The sequence below is a fragment of the Podarcis erhardii genome (genome assembly GCF_964252035.2).
Source record: "Podarcis erhardii genome assembly, chromosome: 3".
NCBI lineage: Eukaryota > Metazoa > Chordata > Lepidosauria > Squamata > Lacertidae > Podarcis > Podarcis erhardii.
Genome location: NC_138507.1, coordinates 93,353,288 through 93,376,176, shown reverse-complemented (window position 1 = coordinate 93,376,176; position 22,889 = coordinate 93,353,288). Strand labels below are relative to the sequence as shown.

Genomic DNA, 22,889 nt, shown 5'->3' with positions numbered 1-22,889 from the left:
TCTTTAAAGCGCCCTTGCCGGCGAAGGAGGCGGGGACGTCGCCACAGGAAGTGCCCCCTCCCGGAGCCGAGGAAGGGGAATAGGCCCCAAGATGGCGGTGGTGGCGGCGGCCGAGCGGCTCCTGTCGGAGGGGGAAGGAGGCGCCATGGACTCGGCGCGGCTCTCGCCGCCGCCTCTGCCCCAGCCCCGCGGCGGCGGCGGCGGCGGCGAAGCGCAGCCCCTCGAGCAGCTCCCGCAGAGCAACACGCTGGTGGGGCTGCCCATCGTGGCCATCGAGGGCATCCTGGGCTTCCTGTCCTACGACGAGACCAGCCAGCTCCGCCTGGTGAGGGGCCGCGCCGTGGGGGGAGAGGGAGGCGCCGGACCGGGGGTGGGGTGGGGTGGGGAAGGAAGAAGCGACGCCTCGGACCCCTGCCTTGGCCTGGGGAGGGGGATTCGGGGGCGCGACACTTCGCATCCGTTCGCTTTGCCGTTTTCCCCCCACCCCACCCCTCCCCTCCGGATTGGCAAGCGTTTCCACTTGGTTTTTTGATTCGGTTCGGGGATCCCAACTCCACGCCTCCTTCCCCGGCTTATCCCTTTCCCCACTTGATTTGGGAAAGACCGGCGTGGTCGCACTGGATGACCTCTGGATTCCCTTTCCTTTGGAAATCCTCTCTCCCCGCCCCTCCTGCCCACCTTGAAGAAATCGCCCGCTCTTTTTTGGGGGGGGGGAGGGAGGGAAAGGGATCCAGCCAGAGGTTTAACGGGGGAGGGCCAAGGATGATGGCCGCAGGTTGCAGCCCCTTTGCGGCAGAGCTCTATTCGCCTGCTGCGCCTTTTTCGGGAAAGATTGGGAATCGGTGGTACGACGCTGGGGGGGGGGTGAAGGTCTCCGTAAATCGGATCGTCATTGTATCTCACTAGAACCCTGTTCATACTCAACATTCACCCCCCTTACCCACCCCGCTTCCTTGTATTTTGACTTTTTTCCCCTTGACAGCGTTTCCATTGCAGACCATCTCTTTATATAGCATGGGCGATGGGACTCTTCCAATGAGGTTGATCGTGTAGAGTTAATTTCCTCTACCATGCAAAAGAGACTGCGGTACATAATCTATGCTTTGGGCCTGTGTATCATTTCTATAGTGCTTTCTAGTGAATGGAATGCTTTTCTTTCTTTCTTTCTTTTGGTAATTATTTAATGTATCTCGTTGTAATTCCATAGAGTTGGGGGCAAGTGCATACTGCTAGGAGCCATTCTCAGAAGATCTCACGTTCATCTAAAGGCAGAAAATCCATGTGGCAATAGTCACATGGGAGGGAGGGAATTTGTGAAATAAGAAGAGTATCTACTGCATCTGTTTTAGTTCTGTTCTGATAAAGGCACAGTTTGGATGCATTCAGTAGCTTTAGAATTTCAGTATCGTAAAGCAGATGTTTAATAATCTAAGGTTTATATTCTCCCTAAACTAGTTTCTAGATGTGGAGTGAAAGCTTTACTATTGTCAGACTTTCTCTATATAAAAAATCTTAAAGCATTATTGAAAAAAACCCCTCTAAATTGATGCTTTTTGAGATCAGGTCCATGTTTTGATATAGTCTACACCAGTGTCCAATGTTAATTTTTAATTTTAATGGATCCCCATGTATGTGCCTGTGAATGCTGTCTCTGTAGGTTTCTCTGCAAGAGTATGGCTTTTTCTCCACAGCAGTACAATCCTTTGTGTATTTACTTGGAAGTAAATTGCATATTCATCAGTGCAGCTTTCCCCCAGGTAATGTGCAATTGCATAGGATTGCAGTCTAAGGCACTCAGCCTTGGGAGTGCCTACTCCTTCAGAGCAGATATACATTGGATTACAAGACACCTTTTGTGATGAACAATGTCATTGACTGCTTAAAGGAGAGCTTATTTTGATTCCTGATGCCTGAGATATTTGACACTTTTTGAAAATAAATATGACTATGAACAGAATTTTGTTTGCTTTATTTCTCTTGTTGGTATGTGCAACCTATGGTCAAGGCAGTAAGCAAATTGACTAACTTGTAAAGCTTTGACAGGTTTTTCCACCTTTCAGTTTTCATTTTCTGTTACCTCTTCATCAAACAGCATTACAGCCCTTGGGGGGGGGGGGAAAATTAGATAGATGTGTGTAATACCATGACAAACATCTTTGCTTAGAACAGGCATAGGCAAACTTGGCCCTCCAGCTGTTTTGGGACTACAACTCCCATGATCCCTAGCTAACAGGACCAGTGGTCAGGAATGATGGGAATTGTAGTCCCAAAACATCTGGAGGGCCGAGTTTGCCAATGCCTGGGTTAGAACGTTGAATTAGAAGGGGAAATATGCATTATTGCTTTTGCCTCATATTCCTTTGATCTTTGAGGGTGGTTGCCATCTAACATGCAGCCCAGTTTTACACATAAGTGCTCAGAAGCTAGTCTCATTCTGTTCATTGGACTGTACTCACAGGTAAGTGAGTTTAGAATGGCATTCTTAATTTATCTTAAATATTATTAGAATTGGTGTAGCTGAGATTCCTTGCTAAACAGAAGCTGCTACCAGTGCTTTTTTTTTCTGGGGGTACACATACCCCTAAACATTTTGTGAAGTTTGGCCTCATTGAGGGGCAGTATTTCAATATGAATAGGGAAATGAGAGTATTCCCCCAAACATTTTTTTTAGAAAAAAGCACTGGCTACTACAAAAGACAGTTGCGTTGGCCACTTCATCACTGTGCTGTGAAAAACTAGCTTGGGTTAAATATTAATGCATTATAAGAAAGTAACAGTGAATTTCTAGTTGATATTGTGAAGCAAACACCAAACCCTCTCTTTTCTCAGCTGATGTGTTTACGTAGGCATCAAACTGATGTAGCTAAGCAGCCAAACATTCTATCTGCTTCACAGTGCATAGCAATTGACGGGAAAGGTCCAAGTAAGATTCCTTCTTGCTTCAGTGGCTTGAAGAGTGGAATTAATCATATACAGTTGATCGTATTCATGGTATATAATGCAAATCTGATAAACCCATACTAGCTGTCTAAAAGGTTCAGTATCCTACAGTTGCCCAACTTGTTTCCTTTTCCAGTACAGTGATACCTTGGTTCTCAAACTTAATCCTTTCCAGGAGTCTGTTCGACTCCCGAAACCGTTTGAAAAGCAAGGCGCAGCTTCCAGTTGGCTGCAGGAACTTCCTGCACTCAAGCAGAAGCTGCGTCGGATGTTTGGCTTCCGAAAAACGTTCACAAACCAGAACACTTCCGGGTTTGCGGCATTTGGGAGCTGATTTCTTCGACAACTAAGCCATTTGTGAACCAAGGTACCACTGTACTTGTCCCATTTGTTTGTTGGAGCAGAGATGGCCCTATGCCGTGTTCCCATAGTGCAGCTTGGGAGCGCCTTGTGCAGTTTACTCCTCTCTGTCTAATAGAAGTGGCAAAAACAGTTGTGCTTATATTTATTTGAGTGTTTTTGAAGCACAGTGTCCCTCCAGTGCAAGGGGGAATTGATTATTTGAAGGATATGTATGAGAGTAACTAAGCTGCCCTGCTCAGAAGTGAGACAGATGGAAGGACAGTCTTAGGTTTTGTTCTAGGTGCCTTGGGCTCATGCAGCACAAAGCCCTACTGCCTTATATGCAACTTGATTTTGCTGTTCGCCATGATGCTGCCCACTCAGCAGTATTTTGCCCAAAGAGTTCAGACCATGCTCTTCGTTACAAAGATTGAATGGAGATAATCATTCTGGGCTCCCATCTTCTATCGCAGTTAAGATAATCCTCCTATCGTGTAACAATTCTCCATCTGGTGATTCTGAAACATATGCAGATGTGAGGAATTACTGACAGAGCAAGTTAAGCAGAAAAAATTAAGCAACTAAACAAGCAAATATCCAATTATTGGGAAAGTGTTCTACTACCAATTTCAGGCAGCTTCTCAACAGACAGATGAATACATGGTAGAACATGAGCAGTAGTTCTTATGTGTTTTCCTTGTTCTGATTTTAACCTTAATATTAACAACATGTGCAACAATAGGCTTATGAAACAGGTGATGAGTACAAAGAAACAGAACGGAAAATTACTAAACTTCTGATCCCAGCCACCCCTTTCTCATATATAAAAATGCACCTTGAAAATATTGGAGTATTTGTATGTGCTTAAGATGCCTTGTTTAATTGCCCTGTTGTTTTCTTTCACTTTATAGTGGTGTGCTAACATCCATAGTGCACAAGGTGCTTTCAATTTGTGGGATTTGAGCAACAACCTCCATGGCACATCCCTTTTGGAGGCGTTCAATGTACTGGTACACACACTGGGTACTAGGTTGTTATTCATTTGTGAACCCCAGGACTGCTCTGGAAGAGCAAAGGAGAGAAACTGGATAATGGGTGGGTGATTCCAGACACCATATTCTGTTCAGTACCAGTAGCTTCAACCAAGATAATGGAAGCAGAGGCGATCATGAATTTGACACTATTTGGCCCCGTGTTTACATCCTGTGCTGATCAGTATGCAGCTGACTCTTGACTGTATCTGCTCACCCCAGCCATGCCGAGGTATTTTTAAGCTGGTGCTTGGAGGCTGTCGAAAAATGGATGAGAAAGAACAAGCTGTAGCTTGATCCAGACAAGATGAAAGTCAGATCTCATATTAGTTCTCCATGCCCTTGTCTCATTAAGATTGGGCTACTGTAATGTGCCTTTGAAGAAAGTCTAGAAACTTTGAACTAGTACAGAATGTGATTGCCTGGTTCTTGGCAGGGGCCAAAAATCTGGAGGTGTTATCCAAGTATTGTGTCAGTTGCAATGATTATCAGTGAGTTTCCAGGCCAAATTCAAAGTGCTTTGAAGCACTGAATGACTTGGTATCTGCGTCTGATTGGGAATATAAATGAGGGTAGTTAACTGGGTTTTGCATAAGCTATTGTTATTTTATACTGATGTTTATTGTTGCTATTTCTTAAAAAACATTTTTGTGTTATGGATTTGTACTTTGAAATATTGTACGCTGCTCTGTGGAGTCCTTTTTCAAAGAGCAGAGTATAAATCCATTAAATAAATAACTATAAATACAAGCCTGCTAGTTTAGAGTAACAGGGATTAATACATTATTTCAGTGTACATGCTCAAAACACTTCTGTTTGATAGCATCCAGATGGCATCAACTTGACTATGCTTCTTGTTACTGATTTTCAGATATTTATAATTACTATACTTCCCAGCACAGTGAGGTATCCTGATCCGAAGGAATGCATGGGGGCAGGGGCTGCATCTCTGAAGCCCTTCAGAAAGATTTACCGTAAATACCACTGCAGGAGGCACTGAAACCAGCTCCTGCAGGGATCTTCTTACATTTTTAAAGAAACGTCAAGGCTGTGAGTTACTCAGCACTTGCGTAGAATTGCAGGAAAGCTCTAGAATCTAGCTTACCTAACATTCTAACCTAAGGATTCTTTTAAAAAAAGAGAATCTCCCCAAGGCCAGTTTTTGTTGCTTATGGCTGCAAAGTTGCGTTTGAAAGTGTAGATAAATCTTGGCTAAGCAGCAGAAGCCAAAAGGATCATTGGAGGTGATTCTCAGGAGTCGGGTGCTGCCTCTTCAATGCCTTGCAAAGCTTCTTTCCACCATTTGCCTCAAGTGACTAGTGGAAGCAGAACAAACAATTCTGCAAAATATAAGAGATCATACAGACTTGCGTAATTTATACAGGTTGTGGAATTCATCACCTCGGCATGTAATTTAGATTCTCCACCTCCTGCTCCTGCAGTGTAACATCACTAACTATATCCTGACAAAGATATGAGAGACCCAACTAGTTTAAAATGCAGTGTGGATGAGCTTCCTGCACCTATACACAGCCCCTTCACACAAACAGGGAAACGAACCAGAAAGCTGTAGATAATCGTAGATTCCAATTGTGTGGAAACCTTAATGGCTTCAAAGCAAGCCAGAATTTGGTGGCTGGCAGAACTCCAGTTGTCTGGGGTGGGTAGCAATTGCTCATAACCAGTGGCACTCAGAAAGAAGGGAGCACCTGCATAGACACTACTAAAGTTGTACATGTAGCTGGCCAAGTTGCTCGCTGGTTTGCTGTATGGTTCCTGAGAGCTGCTGCCTTGGCTTGTCGCTGAGCCAACAGTCTAGTTTAGCTTCTTCTGTCCCCTTGAAAAGTGTTCAGTGGAGCATAAGGATTATAACCAGAAATACTTGGAAGGTGAAAGTCAGGGCCTCATGGTGCAAAACAAGCCAGTTGAATGGACTTCAAAAGACAAAAAGAAGTGCAGGTAGTAGCATAAGTACTTAGTGTCTCAACCATCTTTGGAAGTTGACTGCTGTACTTTGAACAGCCAAACCTTCCAGACAAAAGGCAACCACATTGCACTGAATGCTAGAGTAGCCTTTGAGATGCCCACATACCAGGGTGGTTTTCTAAGTACGGCAGTGAATCTAGGGCTACCTGGAGACTGCATTCAGGTGTTCATGAAATAGTGTTTGCCACAAAGAATAGACGTCCATAATTCTCTGTTTCTTGAGGTTATAGGATCTCCTGGCAGCTATTTTTTCAGCTTTATACTAGCTAATGAAGAGTACAATCTTGTCCCCACTCCCAATGCCACAGTTGACCAATGCTTATGTGCACCAGTTGTTATTCATGCTTTCTGTTCTTGTGCACGAGGCTATTCCAGAAAGTTTCTCAAGTGTCCAGGCACATCTTCGTAGCCATGATGGCTTTGCTCTGCCGCCACATTTGGAGGCAGCAATACTTCTGAATACTGGTTTCTGGAAACCACAGGAAGAGAGAGAGCACTTATGTGTGAATCATGCTTGCTGGTTTCCCACCGGTATCTAGTGGGTCAGTGTGTGAATGGAATGATGGGACTAGATGGGCCATTGGCCTGTCCCAGCCAGGTTCTTATGTTCTTAGATGTTCTTCTGACTTACACTTAGTACAGGCAACCCCCAATTTGCACGGGGATTGCATTCCAGGTCATCGCACGGGATGGTGGAGACCTCATAAGCCTGTGCTGCCCTTTTCCAGCCACTTTTGTGTTACCCCAAAGCACGCGCGTAAATTGATCATTGTCTTTAGTAGAGGACAGCTCTGTTCTTGAGAGCTTTTTCTGGGGTGGAGGGGGAGATCACAATCTTCATCTCTTTTAAACTGGTTTTCTTAGCTCGTTTTCTTTTACAGCCCCCCCCCCCAGTGTAAAAACTTGGCTAAACTTATTTTTTGGGGGGTGCTTCTATCTGGCACTAGTAAGAAAAACACTCACTCTTTTTTTCACAGCTTTGATTGCTTTTTAGGTTTATTGACTGTGAAATTTCCAAACATGGCAAGTTGGGCCTTTTTGAGATAGTGGCGTCAGTTGGATATTAGATAAGAATTTCATCTATGTTCTCTCAAAACTAGTCATTCATGCAGCAGGGACTGGAGATAGGAAGGCAGTGGAACAAGAAGGGGATTTGTCTTAAACTTGATGTGGGGGTAGACTTTGGACACACGCTTGACATCACTTGATTCAGCCTCTCTCAAAATTACAGCAGTGCCATATTGTGCTTGTACAACAATAGACTTGGATTTGGGGAATTAGCTTTATTGTAATTTAAAGATCTAAACCCATTAGATATTGTGCAAAAATCTTCATTAAACTAGACCAGACCCTCCTTGTAGGTTTACCATCTGATCAGAGACTAGGCATACAAAGTTATGTTTTAATTGTTTTGATTTTTGTAAAGGAATTTGTTGCAATTTTATTCTGAATTTCATTTTAAAGTGCATGTGTTGTTTTGTTTTGTTTTGTTTTGTTTTGTTTTGTTTTGTTTTGTTTTGTTTTGTTTTGTTTTGTGAGCCACTTAGAGAACTCCTGTTATAGAGCAGCTGTATAAATGCAGAGGCAGTAATTAAGTAAGCAATCAAGTGAAACATTGGAGCAAAGGGAAGGAAGGTAAATGAGGAAGAGTCAATGGGGAGGGGGAAGTGAAAAGATTTCTTAAATGTAAAAGAATTGGGTAGCATAATGGTATAAAAAGATTCCAGGGCTATTTAAACCATTTATATACCACTTAACTACAGTTGTTCTCTAAACTGCATTATTCTTCTGTGTCTGATCAAAGATCTGCCTAACTCAACATTCTGCCTTCAGCATTCAGTTGGTCCATTACTCTGTGGAAGCCTATTTCAACAAATGGTAATTGGAAGCATACTATCATTTAGGTTCCATTTTCAAGCTATTATAATCAGTATCTATCCTTGATTGATTCAGTCCTTCTTGAAAAGTGGCCTTTGCCGGTGCCATCATAACGTTCTGTGGTGCTTAACTCCGCAAGTTCATAAGGTGAAGTGCTTTCTTTGACTGAAAGGTATTGTCAAAGGCCTACTTCATCAGGTGTGTGGGCCACTTCACGTGTTTGATGAAGTAGGGTGTAACTTTAAAATTCATACTGCAATGAATTGGTTGTTTGTGCCTTAACAAATTACATATTCTGCTGTTCTGGAATTAATAGGGAACATCCTATTACTCTGGTTATTTTGGTAGGCCCTGTGTAGTTTTTCTAGTTCTGGAATACCTTTTCTATGATGCAGCTGCATATAATATTTCAAATATGGGTGCATCACATTTCACATAGAAGTGTCATTAAAGTTTTTTGCTGTTTTATATTCAGTATCTTTCCTAATAGTTTCTGACATTGGCTTTGACTCCTCGCACCTCCATTGCAGCATTCTGAACTGGCATCTTTTGGGAGACATGCTGTGACCCCAAAATATTTTGTGTAGCTTTAGTAAGGGCACTTTTCAGGGATCCCCCAATTTTAGACCATGTGTGTTTTTTTTCTCAGTAATAATATTAGGCTGAAAAATTTAAGTAACTTCCACAAATGCTGTTAAACTATATCCTTTTGTTTTAGTGGTTTGATCTTGAATATACTAAAGAGTGAACTATGAATCTTGTTCCCCCGCTGCCGAAACACCCAAAATTGCATGTCTGAGCTGAGTAGATAAATAGGTACCGCTGCGGCGGGAAGGTAAATGGTGTTTCCATGCACTCTGGCGCTTGTCACGGAGTCCCGTTGCACCAGAAGCAGTTTAGTCATGCTGGCCACATGACCCAGAAAAGCTGTCTGCGGGCAAACGCTGGCTCCCTTGGCCTGAAGTGAGATGAGTGCTGCACCCCATAGTCAAGTTTGACTGGACTTAACCGTCAAGGAGTCTTTTGCCTTTTACATGAGTCACATCCACCATTTTATCGTTTGAGTTGGGATACAGCCTTTTGGAGATCCTTTGTTGTGTAGGATTTAACTCCCTGAATATGTGGGTGTCAGTCTGCAAACCTAGCTGCCCCTTTATTCATCCCTACACATACTGCTTATGTGTGGAATTCTATAGCATTAGTGAACAGAACCGGTTTTGTTTCTATGTTCCCAGGTAGATTTTGACTGAGGTTGTAGTATTCTGCTTTGCCACTAGGTGTCAGGGTACGCATATCATTGCCTAATGTGTAGATCAAGGAACTCTACTTAAAGTTAGTGGGTGGAGAAGATTCACATTAAATTATGACATGGGCAGTGCTGGGTTTTTCTCTCTTTTGCTTTTGTGTGTGCTTTTGTCATAGCTGTCAACGTTTTCCCTTTTTCAAGGGAAATTCCCTTATTCCGAATAGAAATTCCCTTATTCCTCGCAAGAAAAGGGAAAAGTTGACAGCTATGGCTTTTGTGTTGCAGCAACATTGGAAATTATTTCTGATTCATAGATGTCAAACCACATTTGTAGAAGCCAATACAGTTGTTTCAGAGATGCTTGTCCAGGGGAGATGGGAATATGCCAAACATTTATACATGTCACGAACTGTATGTTTTCTAGGCACCTAGGTGCTGTATGAACCCAGTGTTTTTCCAACACGCAAAGCATTACATCAAGTTGTTCATTTGGCTTGTAATCTACTTTCAATCTCTTTTATGTCGGGGAAAGCTTAGATCGGCATGCTACAATTTAACCGAGGTTCCAAGATCAGAGACTTTACAGTATAAATTAAGAAACTTCCCTGATTTGTAGAATACGTTACATTGGCACATAACGTTATAAACTTCTTGTGCTCGAGTATAACTTTCAGAGAAAGATGCTGTAACTGTTTTCAAGGATATATTGTTAGTTTCAGGTAAAAAACAAAGAAGTTTCTTTTGCTGAAACGTAGATGAAAATATATTTAATAATGCAGATAAAAATAAAGCCTTTCTGTAGTGTATATTGAGTGCAGAGCAGAGCAGCCTTTTAAACCAACCACCCCACGAGTTCACATTCTTCCTGTGTTACCTTTCAGAACCTTGCTTCTTTTTCAAAAGATGGAAGTTACCTGGCCAGTAATAAGTAATAATAAATAACTTCCTTCAGCAACTTACTTGATAACACAACTATGAACATATTTTGGGTTTTACTGCATTTTATTGTTTGTGCTACAAAACTGCACAAAGAAAGATGGGCTAGAAGTGATTTTAATAATATATGTATATTGCTTCTGATTATAACTCTTACTTGGTGTCTCTTTGGAAGGCCAGGTCAATCTGTGTTAGACTTCATAATATATATATATATATTTAATTTATATACCACCCTTAATCCAAAGTTCTCAGAGTGGTTCACAAAATCTCCTTGTTTTAAATGTCTGAGAGAGGAGAGCCAAATGACTTTGGTCTTCTTGCTCTCCTTTGATGGTTGTTTCTCCCCCTCCTGTCTTCCTCAAGATCTTTCCTGAATTTTTCTGGTATGGGTGTGTATTTTCAGCTTTTCTTTGGGATAAACAGAACCTGTTTCTTCAGTCTTGCCTCATGTGTATGGTGTTTATAAACCTTTAGTCATCTCTGCTTTCTTCATAAACTTCTCCAGTTTCTCTGCATTCTTCTTAAAATCTAAAAGAAAACAAATCTTCAGCTGCCACCCGGTTCATGCCCAGTAGGTGTGTTGTTCAGTAGCTTTGTATCACTGAAAGCTTAGAAATAGTTTTTGTGCAAGCAACTCCAGTGTTCAGAGAGGAAGCCGACTGTGTCCTTTGCCAATGGCCAAAGGAACAAGGATAATTGCCCCCCCCCCCATGGCAGTGGGCAAACTGGCCTAGCCCTCATCATTGTTTTTTTTTTATAATATTTATTGAAATTTTACAAAATCAAAAATACAAAAATGCGTAATAAAACAAGAAACAGAAGAAACTCTCAAACAAAAATACAAGATACAAAAAACAAGAAAAATGGAAAAATGGAAAATAGAAAGTTAAAACAAATCCATTTTTTATAATTTTGAACTCATTAACTTGTTTCTTTGACTTCCTCACACCTCCCCTTTTTGTATTCCCATTAAAGTATTCAAATCAGCAAATCCTTATCCTCTTTCATTTATCTTAACTCTAAATCTTAACATATTGTAACCCTATAATTTCACCAAATTTTTAATTCATTTTTGCATACTCTTTTTAACTTTTGTTGCTAGTACCACTTATTTTCAGTCCAACATCATTTTAACATTCATTAATTTTACAGTGTTTCTGCAAATAATCTTTAAATTTCTTCCAATCTTCTTCCACCAACTCTTCTCCCAGGTCTCGGATTCTGCCAGTCATTTCCGCTAATTCCATATAGTCCATCACCTTCATCTGCCACTCTTCCAGGGTGGGTAGATCTTGTGTCTTCCCTGGCCCTCATCATTGACCAAAGAAGGAACATCTAAAGAAAATATACCAGTACCTTCCTGTCCCCTTCTTGCCAGCCAGAACTGTGTCTGCTCCAACTGATGGTTGTCTTGGGAGGGCAGAATAAAGTGAAAGGGGACACTGGCCTTTGTCATCAGCCGGGTTGCCAGGTACCTGGCCATCTCTGTTCAGGCAAGAACTGTGCCCCATCTGAATAGAAATGCCAGATTGATTGATTATGTATTTATTTATTTATTTTACCCCACCAATCTGGCTGGGTTTCCTTAGCCGCTCTGGGTGGCTCCCAACAGAAGACTAAAAACAGAATAAAACTTCCAAAATTAAAAACTTCCCTAAACAGGGTTGCTTTCAGGTGTCTTCTAAAAGTCAGATAGCAGTTTATTTCCTTGACATCTGATGGGAGGGCGTTCCACAGGGCAGGCGCCACTACCGAGAAGGCCCTCTGCCTGGTTCCCTGTAACCTCACTTCTCACAGTGAGGGAACTGCCAGAAGGCCCTCGGAGCTGGTCCTCCGTGTCTGGGCTGAACAATGGGGGAGGAGATGCTCCTTCAGGTATACAGGACCGAGGCCGTTTAGGGCTTTAAAGGTCAGCACCAACACTTTGAATTGTGCTCGGAAACGTATTGGGAGCCAATGTAGGACCGGTGTTGTATTGTCCCGGCAGCCACTCCCAGTCACCAGTCTAGCTGCTGCATTCTGGATTAATTGCAATTTCAGAATCACCTTGAAAGGTAGCCCCACGTAGAGCACGTTGCAGTAGTCCAAGCGGGAGATAACCAGAGCATGCACTACTCTGGCGAGACAATCTACTCACAGCAGTAGCAGCAGCTACTTGCACCTTTACAACTTTCTACCTTGTTGTGGCATTGTTTTTGATCTTTTGCTATTCTCTTTTCCCTCCACACCTTTTCCTTTTGTGTGACTTACCTTTTAGTCTGTAAACCTGAGCATGTGCCTCAGCTTCTTTTTGATTATGAGCTCCTTCGGCAGATGAAAGAGTGGAATAAAGATATAATAAATGGAATTGAAGTGAATGTTACAATTTTAAAAGAATCCATTTAAGAAGAGTGTTACACCACTTGAGAATTTATTCATGCACCAGAAAGCATGGATTTTTTTTGTTAAGACATCAACATCCACACCATGTGAGCGGTAAACAAGTTCTGGAGTTGGAGCTTTGGAACAAATTATTTGGAACGGGCAAAGTGACGGTTTTGTAATCTTTGGAAGCGGCCCCATTTCAAATTGTGCTGTGTAGCCTTAAGACAAACTGGTTAATCATAAAAGGGCCTCACAGCTTATTAACTACTAAAGAAGACACCTTGAGTTTTGTTTTTGTATTTTCAATGTAGGTTTGTAAGCGAATGGACTTGGTCTGCCAGAGAATGCTGAATCAGGGATTTCTGAAAGTGGAAAGATACCACAACTTGTGCCAGAAACAGGTTAAAGCACAGCTCCCAAGGTATGTGCTTACCACAAGGTCAGAAGTAATACTCCTTAAAAATCTGTATTTGCAAGAAGATTATATAAGGAAAGCTGCTTTGCAACCGGTTGTGAAACAAATATTTAAAGAATATATCCTGCTTGTGCCTGATGGATTTGTGACAGTAGTCAAGGTTCTGCATATAGCATGAAGAATGAGCTACCAGTCCTGTTTGTGCACCTTAGCACTACAGCAGAACAATCTGTACCTTGAATGATTTTCTGTTTGGGTTGACTTTTCCCCCTCTGCTTGGCCCTAGGCTCTCATTTTGCTTGAGTGTCACTGCCTGTCTTGCCTTTGGAGAGGACAGGCGCTATCAGTGATATCCTATAGTAATACTGTAAGTCATCTTTCACCATCCTGGGACCCTCCAGATGTTTTGAAGTATAATTACCTGACCCTTGGCTGTACTGGCGAAGACTGCTTGGGAGTTGTAGTCAAAACATCTCGCGGGCATCGTGTTAGTTACCCCTGCTGTAGGTCAGTGGGATTATAAATTGCATGGCACACACTGGAATAGGATAGTGAGTTTTGTTTGCATATACCCACTGGCCACTGAAGGGGGTGTGTGTGTGTAAATTTTAAAAATAATAGAGAGCAGGGCTACATATGGGAATTGAAAAGCCCCTGTATAGAAGACTGTGCCTTCCACATCGCTCTATATCCTGGTTTATGTACGATATTTAATGCAGGTTATCGTTCTGTATGGTGGTTTTTGGGCTTCTCAGCACTGCCAGAGGTAGAACTGATTTTAAACGGAGGCACTTACAGAGAAATGTTGAAGCACTAGCTTCTCAAATGTACAACTTGAGGCCCTTCTATGGAAGCCACAGCCATTTAAGGTCAAGGAAATCACCTCCCAAGTTCAGCATTTCCTGAATGGTAACACCTTCTATATGGTACTCTCTCTCCCCAGGAAAACTCCAGCTCAAATCCCATAGCATTCAAAAAGCTGGTTAAACTCTCTTGTTTTGCAGGGCTCTCAGGTTCGTAAACAACTTTGAGTTCTTTACTGTCTTATCTCTGTGCTTTATTCTAATACATTATCTTCATATACAAGGTCTAGCATTTTTTAGTACATTTGTAAACTGCCTGAGGGTCCCATTTGGGATCAGAAAGTTAGAACTTCTGTGGGGAACCTCCAGTCTGTGGGCCTAATTAGGTGTGCCAAGCCTCCCCCTTTGACCTGCAAGGCTATTTTAGCCAAGCAACATCCACCTGCCCTACACTCGACATCACATATTACTGTAAAACATGGCTAAGTTGAACATGTCTTTGCAGACACTCACTGGCAGCACCCGCAAAGCATTGTGCATGGGGCTTCCCAAGATCAGCTGATCAGTCAGCGCTTTGTGGGCTGTGCCCTTACCTGTGCCTTTTGATTTCAAGCCATGTGGGCAAAAATGGGTCTCATAATGTCAGGCGATGTCCCGCCCAACTGCCAAATTTGGCTTGGAGAGAGAAACAATCAATCCCTAACCCATGGGTAGGCAAACTGAGGCCTGTGGGCCGGATCAGACCCAGTTGCCTTCTGGATCTGGCCCGCAGACGGTCTGGGAATCGCCGTGTGGATCACCAGCGTGCACATTCTTTCCCTCTCCCTCCCTCGGTGGTGGTGGCGGCGCCTCCTCCCTCCCTCCTCCTGGCTTGTCCCCGCCCTGCCTAGAGGAGGAAGGGGACTGGGCTTTGTTGGTGCCAGCAGCAGCAGTGCTTGAGTGGCCACCATTTTAAGCAGCCCCTCTCCGGAGCCCTTTTGCGCGCCGCTCATCATCCCTCCTGCCTCTGCCACTCGCAAGACAGGTAAGCAGCCACCAGGGTTCATGGTGCTCTTGGATCATTCCCCCCCCATATAGTCTGCCCCCCCACAAGGTCTGAGGGACAGTGGACTGGCCCCCTGCTGAAAACATTTGCTGACCCCTGCCATCCCTAACCCATCCCTGGGCTATAACATAGGTCTGACACGGGAGGCTGGAGGGACATTGCTGCTGCCGTGGGTACTGCAAGGTCCATTTCCACATGGCAAAGGGGGCAGGGCCCAGACTCACCCTGAACAGTTAAAAGAAGCTCCTGGGAGTCTGGGGCTGCCCACTAGGCCAGGTGGAAATGGGCCTTGCAGCAGGGTGTGTGTGGGAAAAAGAGAAGGATATTACTGTTGAATTAAATTAGCAACAGCTTCTGGTATCTTCGCATTAGGTGCTGAACTGATAGCATACGCAATGTCACCTGTATCCAGTTCTTATGCTATAGTGTGAAATATCAAACTGCTGTTGGAATTCTTCTTGGACTCATGCAAGTGTGGCAATGGTGGTGGGCAAAGGAGGGCTATGAGCGATGTTCTAGCAATGCATTTTCCTCATGTATTTATTTTTAAAGTACTCCATCTACTTTTCAAGGAAACTCAAGGCTCTTTAGTTTCACCCATGTCTGAAAATTACTTGGAAAATACAGTGGTGCCTCGCAAGACGAAATTAATTCGTTCTGCGAGTCTCTTCGTCTTGCGTTTTTTTCGTCTTGCGAAGCACGGCTATTAGCGGATTAGCGCTATTAGCGGCTTAGTAGCTATTAGCGGCTTAGCGGCTTAGAAAAAGGGGGGGAAAGGAAAAAAACTCGCAAGAACAAGCCCATAGGGAAATTCGTCTTGCGAAGCACCTCAAAAGACGGAAAACTCTTTCGTCTAGCAAGTTATTCGTCTTGCGAGGCATTCGTCTTGCGGGGCACCACTGTAATACGAAAATTGTTGGATCTATATAAAAGCAGATTGAGTCATAAACATTATTATTTTGAACTAGAATGGAAAAAAATGGAACGGCTTCTTAAAGCACACATCATTTTTGGTGACAGAATCTGGTAAACTTCCAGACTATATTGCTCCACCTGTCCTGCAGATCTCTGCTGTGTTTCTCACTGTCTTGGATGTGTCTTTGTAGACGGGAATCGGAACGGAGAAATCACTCGCTAGCTCGCCATGCAGACATTCTTGCTGCTGTAGAAACAAGGCTGTCCCTGCTAAATATGACCTTCATGAAGTATGTGGATTCTAACCTCTGCTGCTTTATACCTGGGAAGGTAAAGTCCAAAAGATGGCTGCATTAAAGTGTGATGGAATAAGTCATTAGGGCTAAACTTTGCTTTGAGGAGCCACTGATGGAAATTCAGAACCTTCTGTAGGCTTATCTCAGATGGTTCTTATCTAAATGCTGTTCCTTTGTTAATAACGGATTGGCTTAACAACTTATTAGGGCTTTGATCATATGGTATGTAAATGTACTAGCTGAAACTATTTATAAAACATTGATTAAAATGTGAATTGCATTGCTTGTAAATAAAACGGTAAATGACTCATAAGTTGTTCTCAAGATAATTTCAAGTACCTTTCAATTACTTTTAAAATAATTTTAAGTCACTGTGGAAATTAGACATTATTAAAGTATATGCTACTCTTAGCTTTTGCCAGTCGCCATGTCTCAACTTTTCTCGTTTGTTTTAGGTAATTGATGAAATTTATCGTGTGTTAAGGTATGTAAACTCTACCAAAGCTCCCCAGAGAGCCCACGAAGTCCTTCAGGAGTTAAGGGACATTTCATCGATGGCAATGGAATATTTTGATGAGAAGATTGTTCCAATTCTAAAAAGAAAATTGCCTGGATCAGATGTATCAGGACGGCTTATAGCGGCAGCTCCAGGTACCTGATGTATGCTCTGAGTCTTTGTACATTATGCAGCCAGTGGGAAGCTATAGTACTTCCACTTTCTTGTGATTTTTGTCTCCTCTGAATGTTATCATTAAAAAAGGGTGTTCCATTACTATATTAAAACAGAACATAACGTTTTAAAATAGAAACTATTTGAAGGATCCAGAGAAAAAGTGAGAAGCATTCTGCTAGTGGAAAGTGTGCTTCCAGTTAATGTGCATGGAAGGGGGAAGGATGATAATTTTCCCCACCCCAACTCTATATTCCCCACAAATCTGCTCTGCTTCCTTTGGAATAGGGTGGGAAGTGGTTTGCAGCAGCCGCAAGGGAGTATAGGTGGAGATCTCTCCCCCCACCCACTGCACCCACTTCTGTACCTAGAACTCTCCACAGGATTGAAGGCCCTTCTGTGAACAGAGGTGTCCTTTGGATCCAGTCCAATGGCTTCTAAAAGGAAGAACCTTCCTTCTTTGGTTATCTTGCTTATACAGTGGTGCCTCGCAAGACGAAAAGAATCCGTTCCGCGAGTCTCTTCGTCTTGCGGTTTTTTCGTCTTGCGAAGCAACCCTATTAGCGCTATTAGCGGCTTAGCGGATCAGCTGATAAGCAGCTTAGCGGATCAGCTGATAAGCGGCTTAGCGGCTTAGAAAAAAGGGGGGGAGGGGGGAAAACCCGCAGGAACTCGCAAGACATTTTTGTCTTGCGAAGCAAGCCCATAGGAAATTCGTTTTGCGAAGCACCTCCAAAACGGAAAACCCTTTCGTCTAGCGGGTTTTCCGTCTTGCGAGGCATTCGTCTTGCGGGGCACCACTGTATTAATATCTTTTGTACTACTGAAAGTAACTTCATATTGATGTATGCACGGCTGGAAGCACCAGATTGGTTCTGCCAGTGAGCCTGCACCACTGTATCCTCACTGCCATCATGCTGTATTCCCATTCCATCCCAGTAAGTGTGTTTATATGTGTTGGAAGCATGCCCAGAGTGGCTGGGGCAACCCAGCCAGATGGGTTGGGATGATGATGGTGATAATAATGATAATATATTATTTTTACTATTATTATTGTTGCCTAATTTTTCCTTAACATTGCATTAGAAAAGGCAGCGCCATGACCTAAATTATGATGGTAATTTACACTTTTTGATTTGGTGGGTGGAGCACACCTTTCCTGCTCTCCCTTAATGATAGGTTGATACTGCTACAGTCAGAAATTAAATTACTTTCTAGAATACTGTCCTGGTGTGATCGTACGATTAGGCAGTAGGAGGTACCGGTAATTATTTCTTGTGCGCTAATTTTCTCCCTTAAAGCAAAAACTCTAGTGCAGTGTAATGTCTTGTCAAGCTCTGTTTTTTGCTAGTTTATTATCTGGAATTCCAGCTTTGCAATAGAGGCCTTTAGCTCTCATCCTCTTTAGGTTTGGATTTGGGGTTGATAATAGACTCTAATTACTGAATGATGTAAAATTAATATACCCAGTGTTTTTTCTGGGGGTGCTCAAGAGTATGCAGTACTGGTGCACCTCCCTCCCCCATTAAAAGTGTAGCACTTACTGTAACAACTTCATGGCTGAGTACCAGCACTTTTTTTTCTATAAAAAAAGCACTGAATATACAATACAATAGCCTTCCCAATATATAGTAGCAACAGAACATAATACAAACAGAATAACTGATAATATAGAACTCTTCTAACAATACACCAATAATTAAAATAGAAAAGTGTACAGTAGTGTAAATTAATAAGAAACTTTTTTCTTAACCCCCACGATTCTTACCAAACTAGAGCTGTTAAAATTCTTTAAAGTCTTAGGATAGCCTCACTCACTCTGTACCTGTTCAAAGTCCCTTTTTAATTACCAAATCACAAATATTTATTTAATGTAAAATGCAAAGAGATTTTTAGCTATCAAAACAGATATTGAATATAAATCAACTTGGCTTTGCTTCCTCTATATCCATCCTTCCTTCTGTTCTATATACGATTTGCTTCCTACAGTCTTCTATTTTGTATACAACTTTGGCCAGTAAAACCAAACTTGAATCCTAAAACAAAGCAGTGTTTACTTTTTGCCCAAATAATTCACTCTTTATACTTAGAGTCAACCTTTAGAGGGCAGCAGCCGTATCTCACTTTCCAGCACTAAATTTTACTTTGCTTATAGGGAGGTCTGGAAGCATGAGGTTAGTTCTTAAGAATGTTATTCAGGTACTTTACTGGAAACAATTACTGCAAGGCTTGGGCAACATTCAATGACATAACAACCATATTGCTGGGGGCTGATTATGTGGGTCCTGATTACTGAAGTGACTGTTTCCCATGAATGCTGATTTCATAAGAGAGACCCATGCAACCAACATCTGTTAACACGGCTTTTTTGTTTACCACAAGGAGCTCCTGAAATAGTTGGGCTAAAATGTAAAAGGCCTCCAACAAACCTGGAGTAATATTTAAGGGCAGAATACAGCGGTACCTCAGGTTACATACGCTTCAGGTTACATACGCTTCAGGTTACGGACTCCGCTAACCCAGAAATAGTACCTCGGGTTAAGAACTTTGCTTCAGAATGAGAACAGAAATTGTGCTTCGGCAGCGTGACGGCAGCGGGAGGCCCCATTAGCTAAAGTGGTGCTTCAGGATAAGAACAGTTTCAGGTTAAGAACGGACCTCCGGAACGAATTAAGTATTTAACTCGAGGTACCACTGTATACAGTTGGTAACGTAACATTGAAACAATATTTAAGGGGTGTGCTCACTTGAAGGGCAACCTGTTCTGCTTGCTGCAACCCAGAGTAGGAGTGTCTCTGAACAGCACTTTCCTCTTTACCTGTTAAGCAGGAATGTAAAAATCTGTGAATATGCATGTGCATATGCACATGCATTAAATTTTGTTTCTATGCTGGGGAATAGTTATAGATTTGCTTGTTCGCATTCACATTGCAAACCTTGATGCTCTGTTTTGAAGGCATAAGACGTGAGTGCATGTCAAAATCTGAAATGAGACGGGGGGAAATGTAAATTTTCTCTTCCTGCAGTTCCAGGTCCTTCTGCAGCCTTAACAACAATGCAGCTCTTCTCCAAACAAAACCCATCGAGGCAGGAGGTCACCAAACTCCAGCAGCAAGTGAAAACCAATGGTGCAGGCGTGACTGTGCTAAGGCGCGAAATATCGGAGCTTCGCACCAAAGTGCAAGAGCAACAGAAGCAGCTGCAAGACCAAGATCAGAAACTGCTTGAGCAAACCCAGATCATAGGTGAGCAGAATGCCCGACTGGCTGAGCTCGAACGTAAACTGCGAGAGGTTATGGAAAGCGCAGTGGGAAATTCCTCAGGGTCAGCACCAAGCGAGGAGACTCCTAGGAAAAGGAAGAAGGCTGTCGAATCAATAGGTGCGCTTAGGAAGTCTAAACGCCTTCGAAATAATAAATAACTTTGGAATAAATGACACCTCCAGGAGGATGTACTGCTTTAGTAGCCCAAGCAGGTTGTCTGGTCTGGATACCGCTATTCAGAGCATGGTGTCATTTAGGCTGCTGGTTCTTCAGAACACCATAGACTTGAACAACTTTCTCTCATTGCTGAGATGTTTCTTCCCAAACCTACCCTGCTTCTGTTTGAGTGGGCCTACGGCACAGAATCATTATAACTTGCCATAGATTTGTACTAACCAGACCTGCTCTATCACGTTCTGAAAAGTTAATTTTCCTTTTCTGTGCAGATGACTATTAAAGTGAAACTTATCTTTATGCATCTGTTCCTGTAAATGAGTATACTAAATAAACCCAGGCTTAATTGGCTAGAAGATTAAAAGTGGATAAACAGCAGATGTTCTCTTCACTTGGAAGAACCACTTTTTGAAAATCTCGGGGGGGGGTTTTGGCGGGGGGAGGTTGACTTTTTTGTTGCAAGTGACCAGGTTTAGAATGTCTGAAAAGTAGCTTATAAATGTGGGAGTCAACATAACAAGTAAATATGACTTCTGAAGCTTACAGTATTGGCTATATATATTTTTGTAAAACTTAACAGGCAAGGGACTTCAGTTTAGATTTCACAAATGCATACCCTCCTCCTAAGCATTTGGAGCCATATTTTTATCTTTGCATGGAGAGACGCATGCATTGCTTAGTCAGCTTGGTAAAGCATTTGCCTGGAGTTGCAATTAAATCGTTGGCCTCTGTCACCTTTTGTACAGCAATTTCTTGGTTCCTTAGCCATGACTTTGCATTTGCTTTCAGCACAGCTGTTTCTTTTCTTGCGAGGTCATTTTATCTTACTTTTGTCAAGAGTATATAAGCCAGACTATTTTGCTGCTTCTGCTTGCCTATAGATAGCAGGTACTCTTTTATCTAAAGGCTGATTCCTTTAGCCTGTGAGTTTCTGATTATACACTACTGATGCTGATTCAGCGGTTCAAAGACTATTAAAACATTGGATAAAAACGATTTGTTCTTCGTATTACACAGGCTTCCTAAGGCATGGTTCAAATTCTAAAAAGTTTATGTTGAGAGAAAGACCTTACTGTTACATTGAAATAACTGTCTAATACTGTGTTCCTTATCATAAAAAGTAAATTGATTTCAGACAAAAAAAAGCTTTAATTTCTTTTGCACTCCTTCCATTTCGAATTTGTAACTGGAAATGCATGTCTTGCACTGTGCAGTCTGGATTTGTCACTTCAACAGCCTCAAAGTTGTAATGTACAGTGAATTTCTCCCCGGTTGTATTTTTTTTAAGCACCCAACAAGTCTTGCTGTCCATGGTTTTTAATTTGCTGTTACCAAACGATATCACTGTTGCTCGACTGTTACATTTTTCTCTTAATCTGCTGTTGCCGAATGGACATATTTCCACAAGACTGAATTTGAAATGAGAATAGAAAATTGAATTTGAGTGGTAGTTCAAAAGGCCACTTGTAACTTAGACATTACGTTGAAGTACCTTGGTTTAAAATGGAAGCTGCTTATTCATTTTCATTTGTCAAGTTAAAGATAAAACACAAAGCTTTCCTAAAGACTGTTCTGGGCTTTTTCTTAAATGTTAATCAAAGTCCATTAATTCATAATTTGGAGTAGATCCCCCCCCCCATAAAACAATATATTACAAATTGATGTCCAGAGTTTGGAGTTTTGATTTTTTAATTATATTGTTTTTGCTATCTTAAGGCCTTTTTACTGTTTGTGTCCCCGTCCCCCCTTTTAAATGGGAGCAGACTCTTGTGTCTTAGCAGTGGGCATATATTCAACTGTCTCAAGGATAATATATGAATTTTAAAACATTCACTTGAAAGTTTCTTATTTTTGAGGAGCTCTGTTGTACAACATCAGCATGATTGATCATTAGAAATAACTACTGCGGATGTATTCCAGAGTGGGAACACAAATGGTAGTCTTCTCAGCAATTACTGTGAGGTGCATTTAATTTCTTTCACTATCCAATCCAATATCCTTGGTTTGCAATGCCTGAGAAGCAGGATAAATAGGATTCTCTGCACCTGTCTGTGTAGAACCACATAAGTATATAGCACAATATACTGACATTAACACTGCAGTCTGCCTATCTACATGCTAGGCCCTCAACCAGGTATTTTCAGAATAACACCCTATTCATGAGCTACCAGGGAGGTGTGTGCCACACAAACATCTTCAAGAAAGAATCACAATTGTGAAAGTGGTTCATTCTCATGATTATGGCATGGGAAGGAACTTCTGTCATTTGCTTGACCCAAATTGGTCCTCTTTACAGATACTACTGAAAGACCATCATGTCAGAAACGCCCCATATTCCTCCAGAAACATATTACTCTTGGGTAACCACAGCAGTATTCTGCAGAGCAACTGTATTTCCTGGTCAGGTTTGTCCCTGTTAAATTCTGCTGTCCTCAGTAATCTGGAAAACTGCTTTGCTAACTGAAGTTAATACCTGCCCAGGTTTAGAAAGCATCTGTACAATCTCTACTCACAAATTTTACAGCTGTTTTGCAATAACGCCCATCTCTTCAGTGAATGATTGAAAGTATTGTTGAAATGGA

General features: G+C 42.1%; 1 protein-coding gene and 2 long non-coding RNA genes across 3 annotated transcripts in view; 1 reads left to right on the top strand and 2 right to left on the bottom strand.

The window, feature by feature from the left end:
- Window positions 1–76: 76 nt before the first annotated feature.
- FBXO28 (F-box protein 28) lies at window positions 77–22,136 on the top strand. Its single transcript, XM_081857835.1, has 5 exons — window positions 77–325; window positions 13,038–13,147; window positions 16,096–16,234; window positions 16,656–16,851; window positions 19,897–22,136. Exons 1-5 carry the CDS (start codon window positions 92–94, stop codon window positions 20,289–20,291), a joined length of 1,074 nt encoding a protein of 357 aa, XP_081713961.1. The 5' UTR covers window positions 77–91; the 3' UTR covers window positions 20,292–22,136.
- On the bottom strand, window positions 1,955–6,699 carry LOC309339655. The gene is made up of 2 exons (XR_014155506.1): window positions 3,953–6,699; window positions 1,955–3,922 (listed from the first exon to the last, which is right to left on the bottom strand). It is a non-coding gene; the product is annotated as an uncharacterized lncRNA (long non-coding RNA).
- The window catches only part of LOC309339644, a 27,983-nt gene continuing 15,674 nt past the window's right edge, over window positions 10,581–22,889 (bottom strand). The window contains exon 2 of the long non-coding RNA XR_014155492.1: window positions 10,581–10,890. This is a non-coding gene — a long non-coding RNA (uncharacterized lncRNA). The remainder of the gene's footprint in view (window positions 10,891–22,889) is intronic.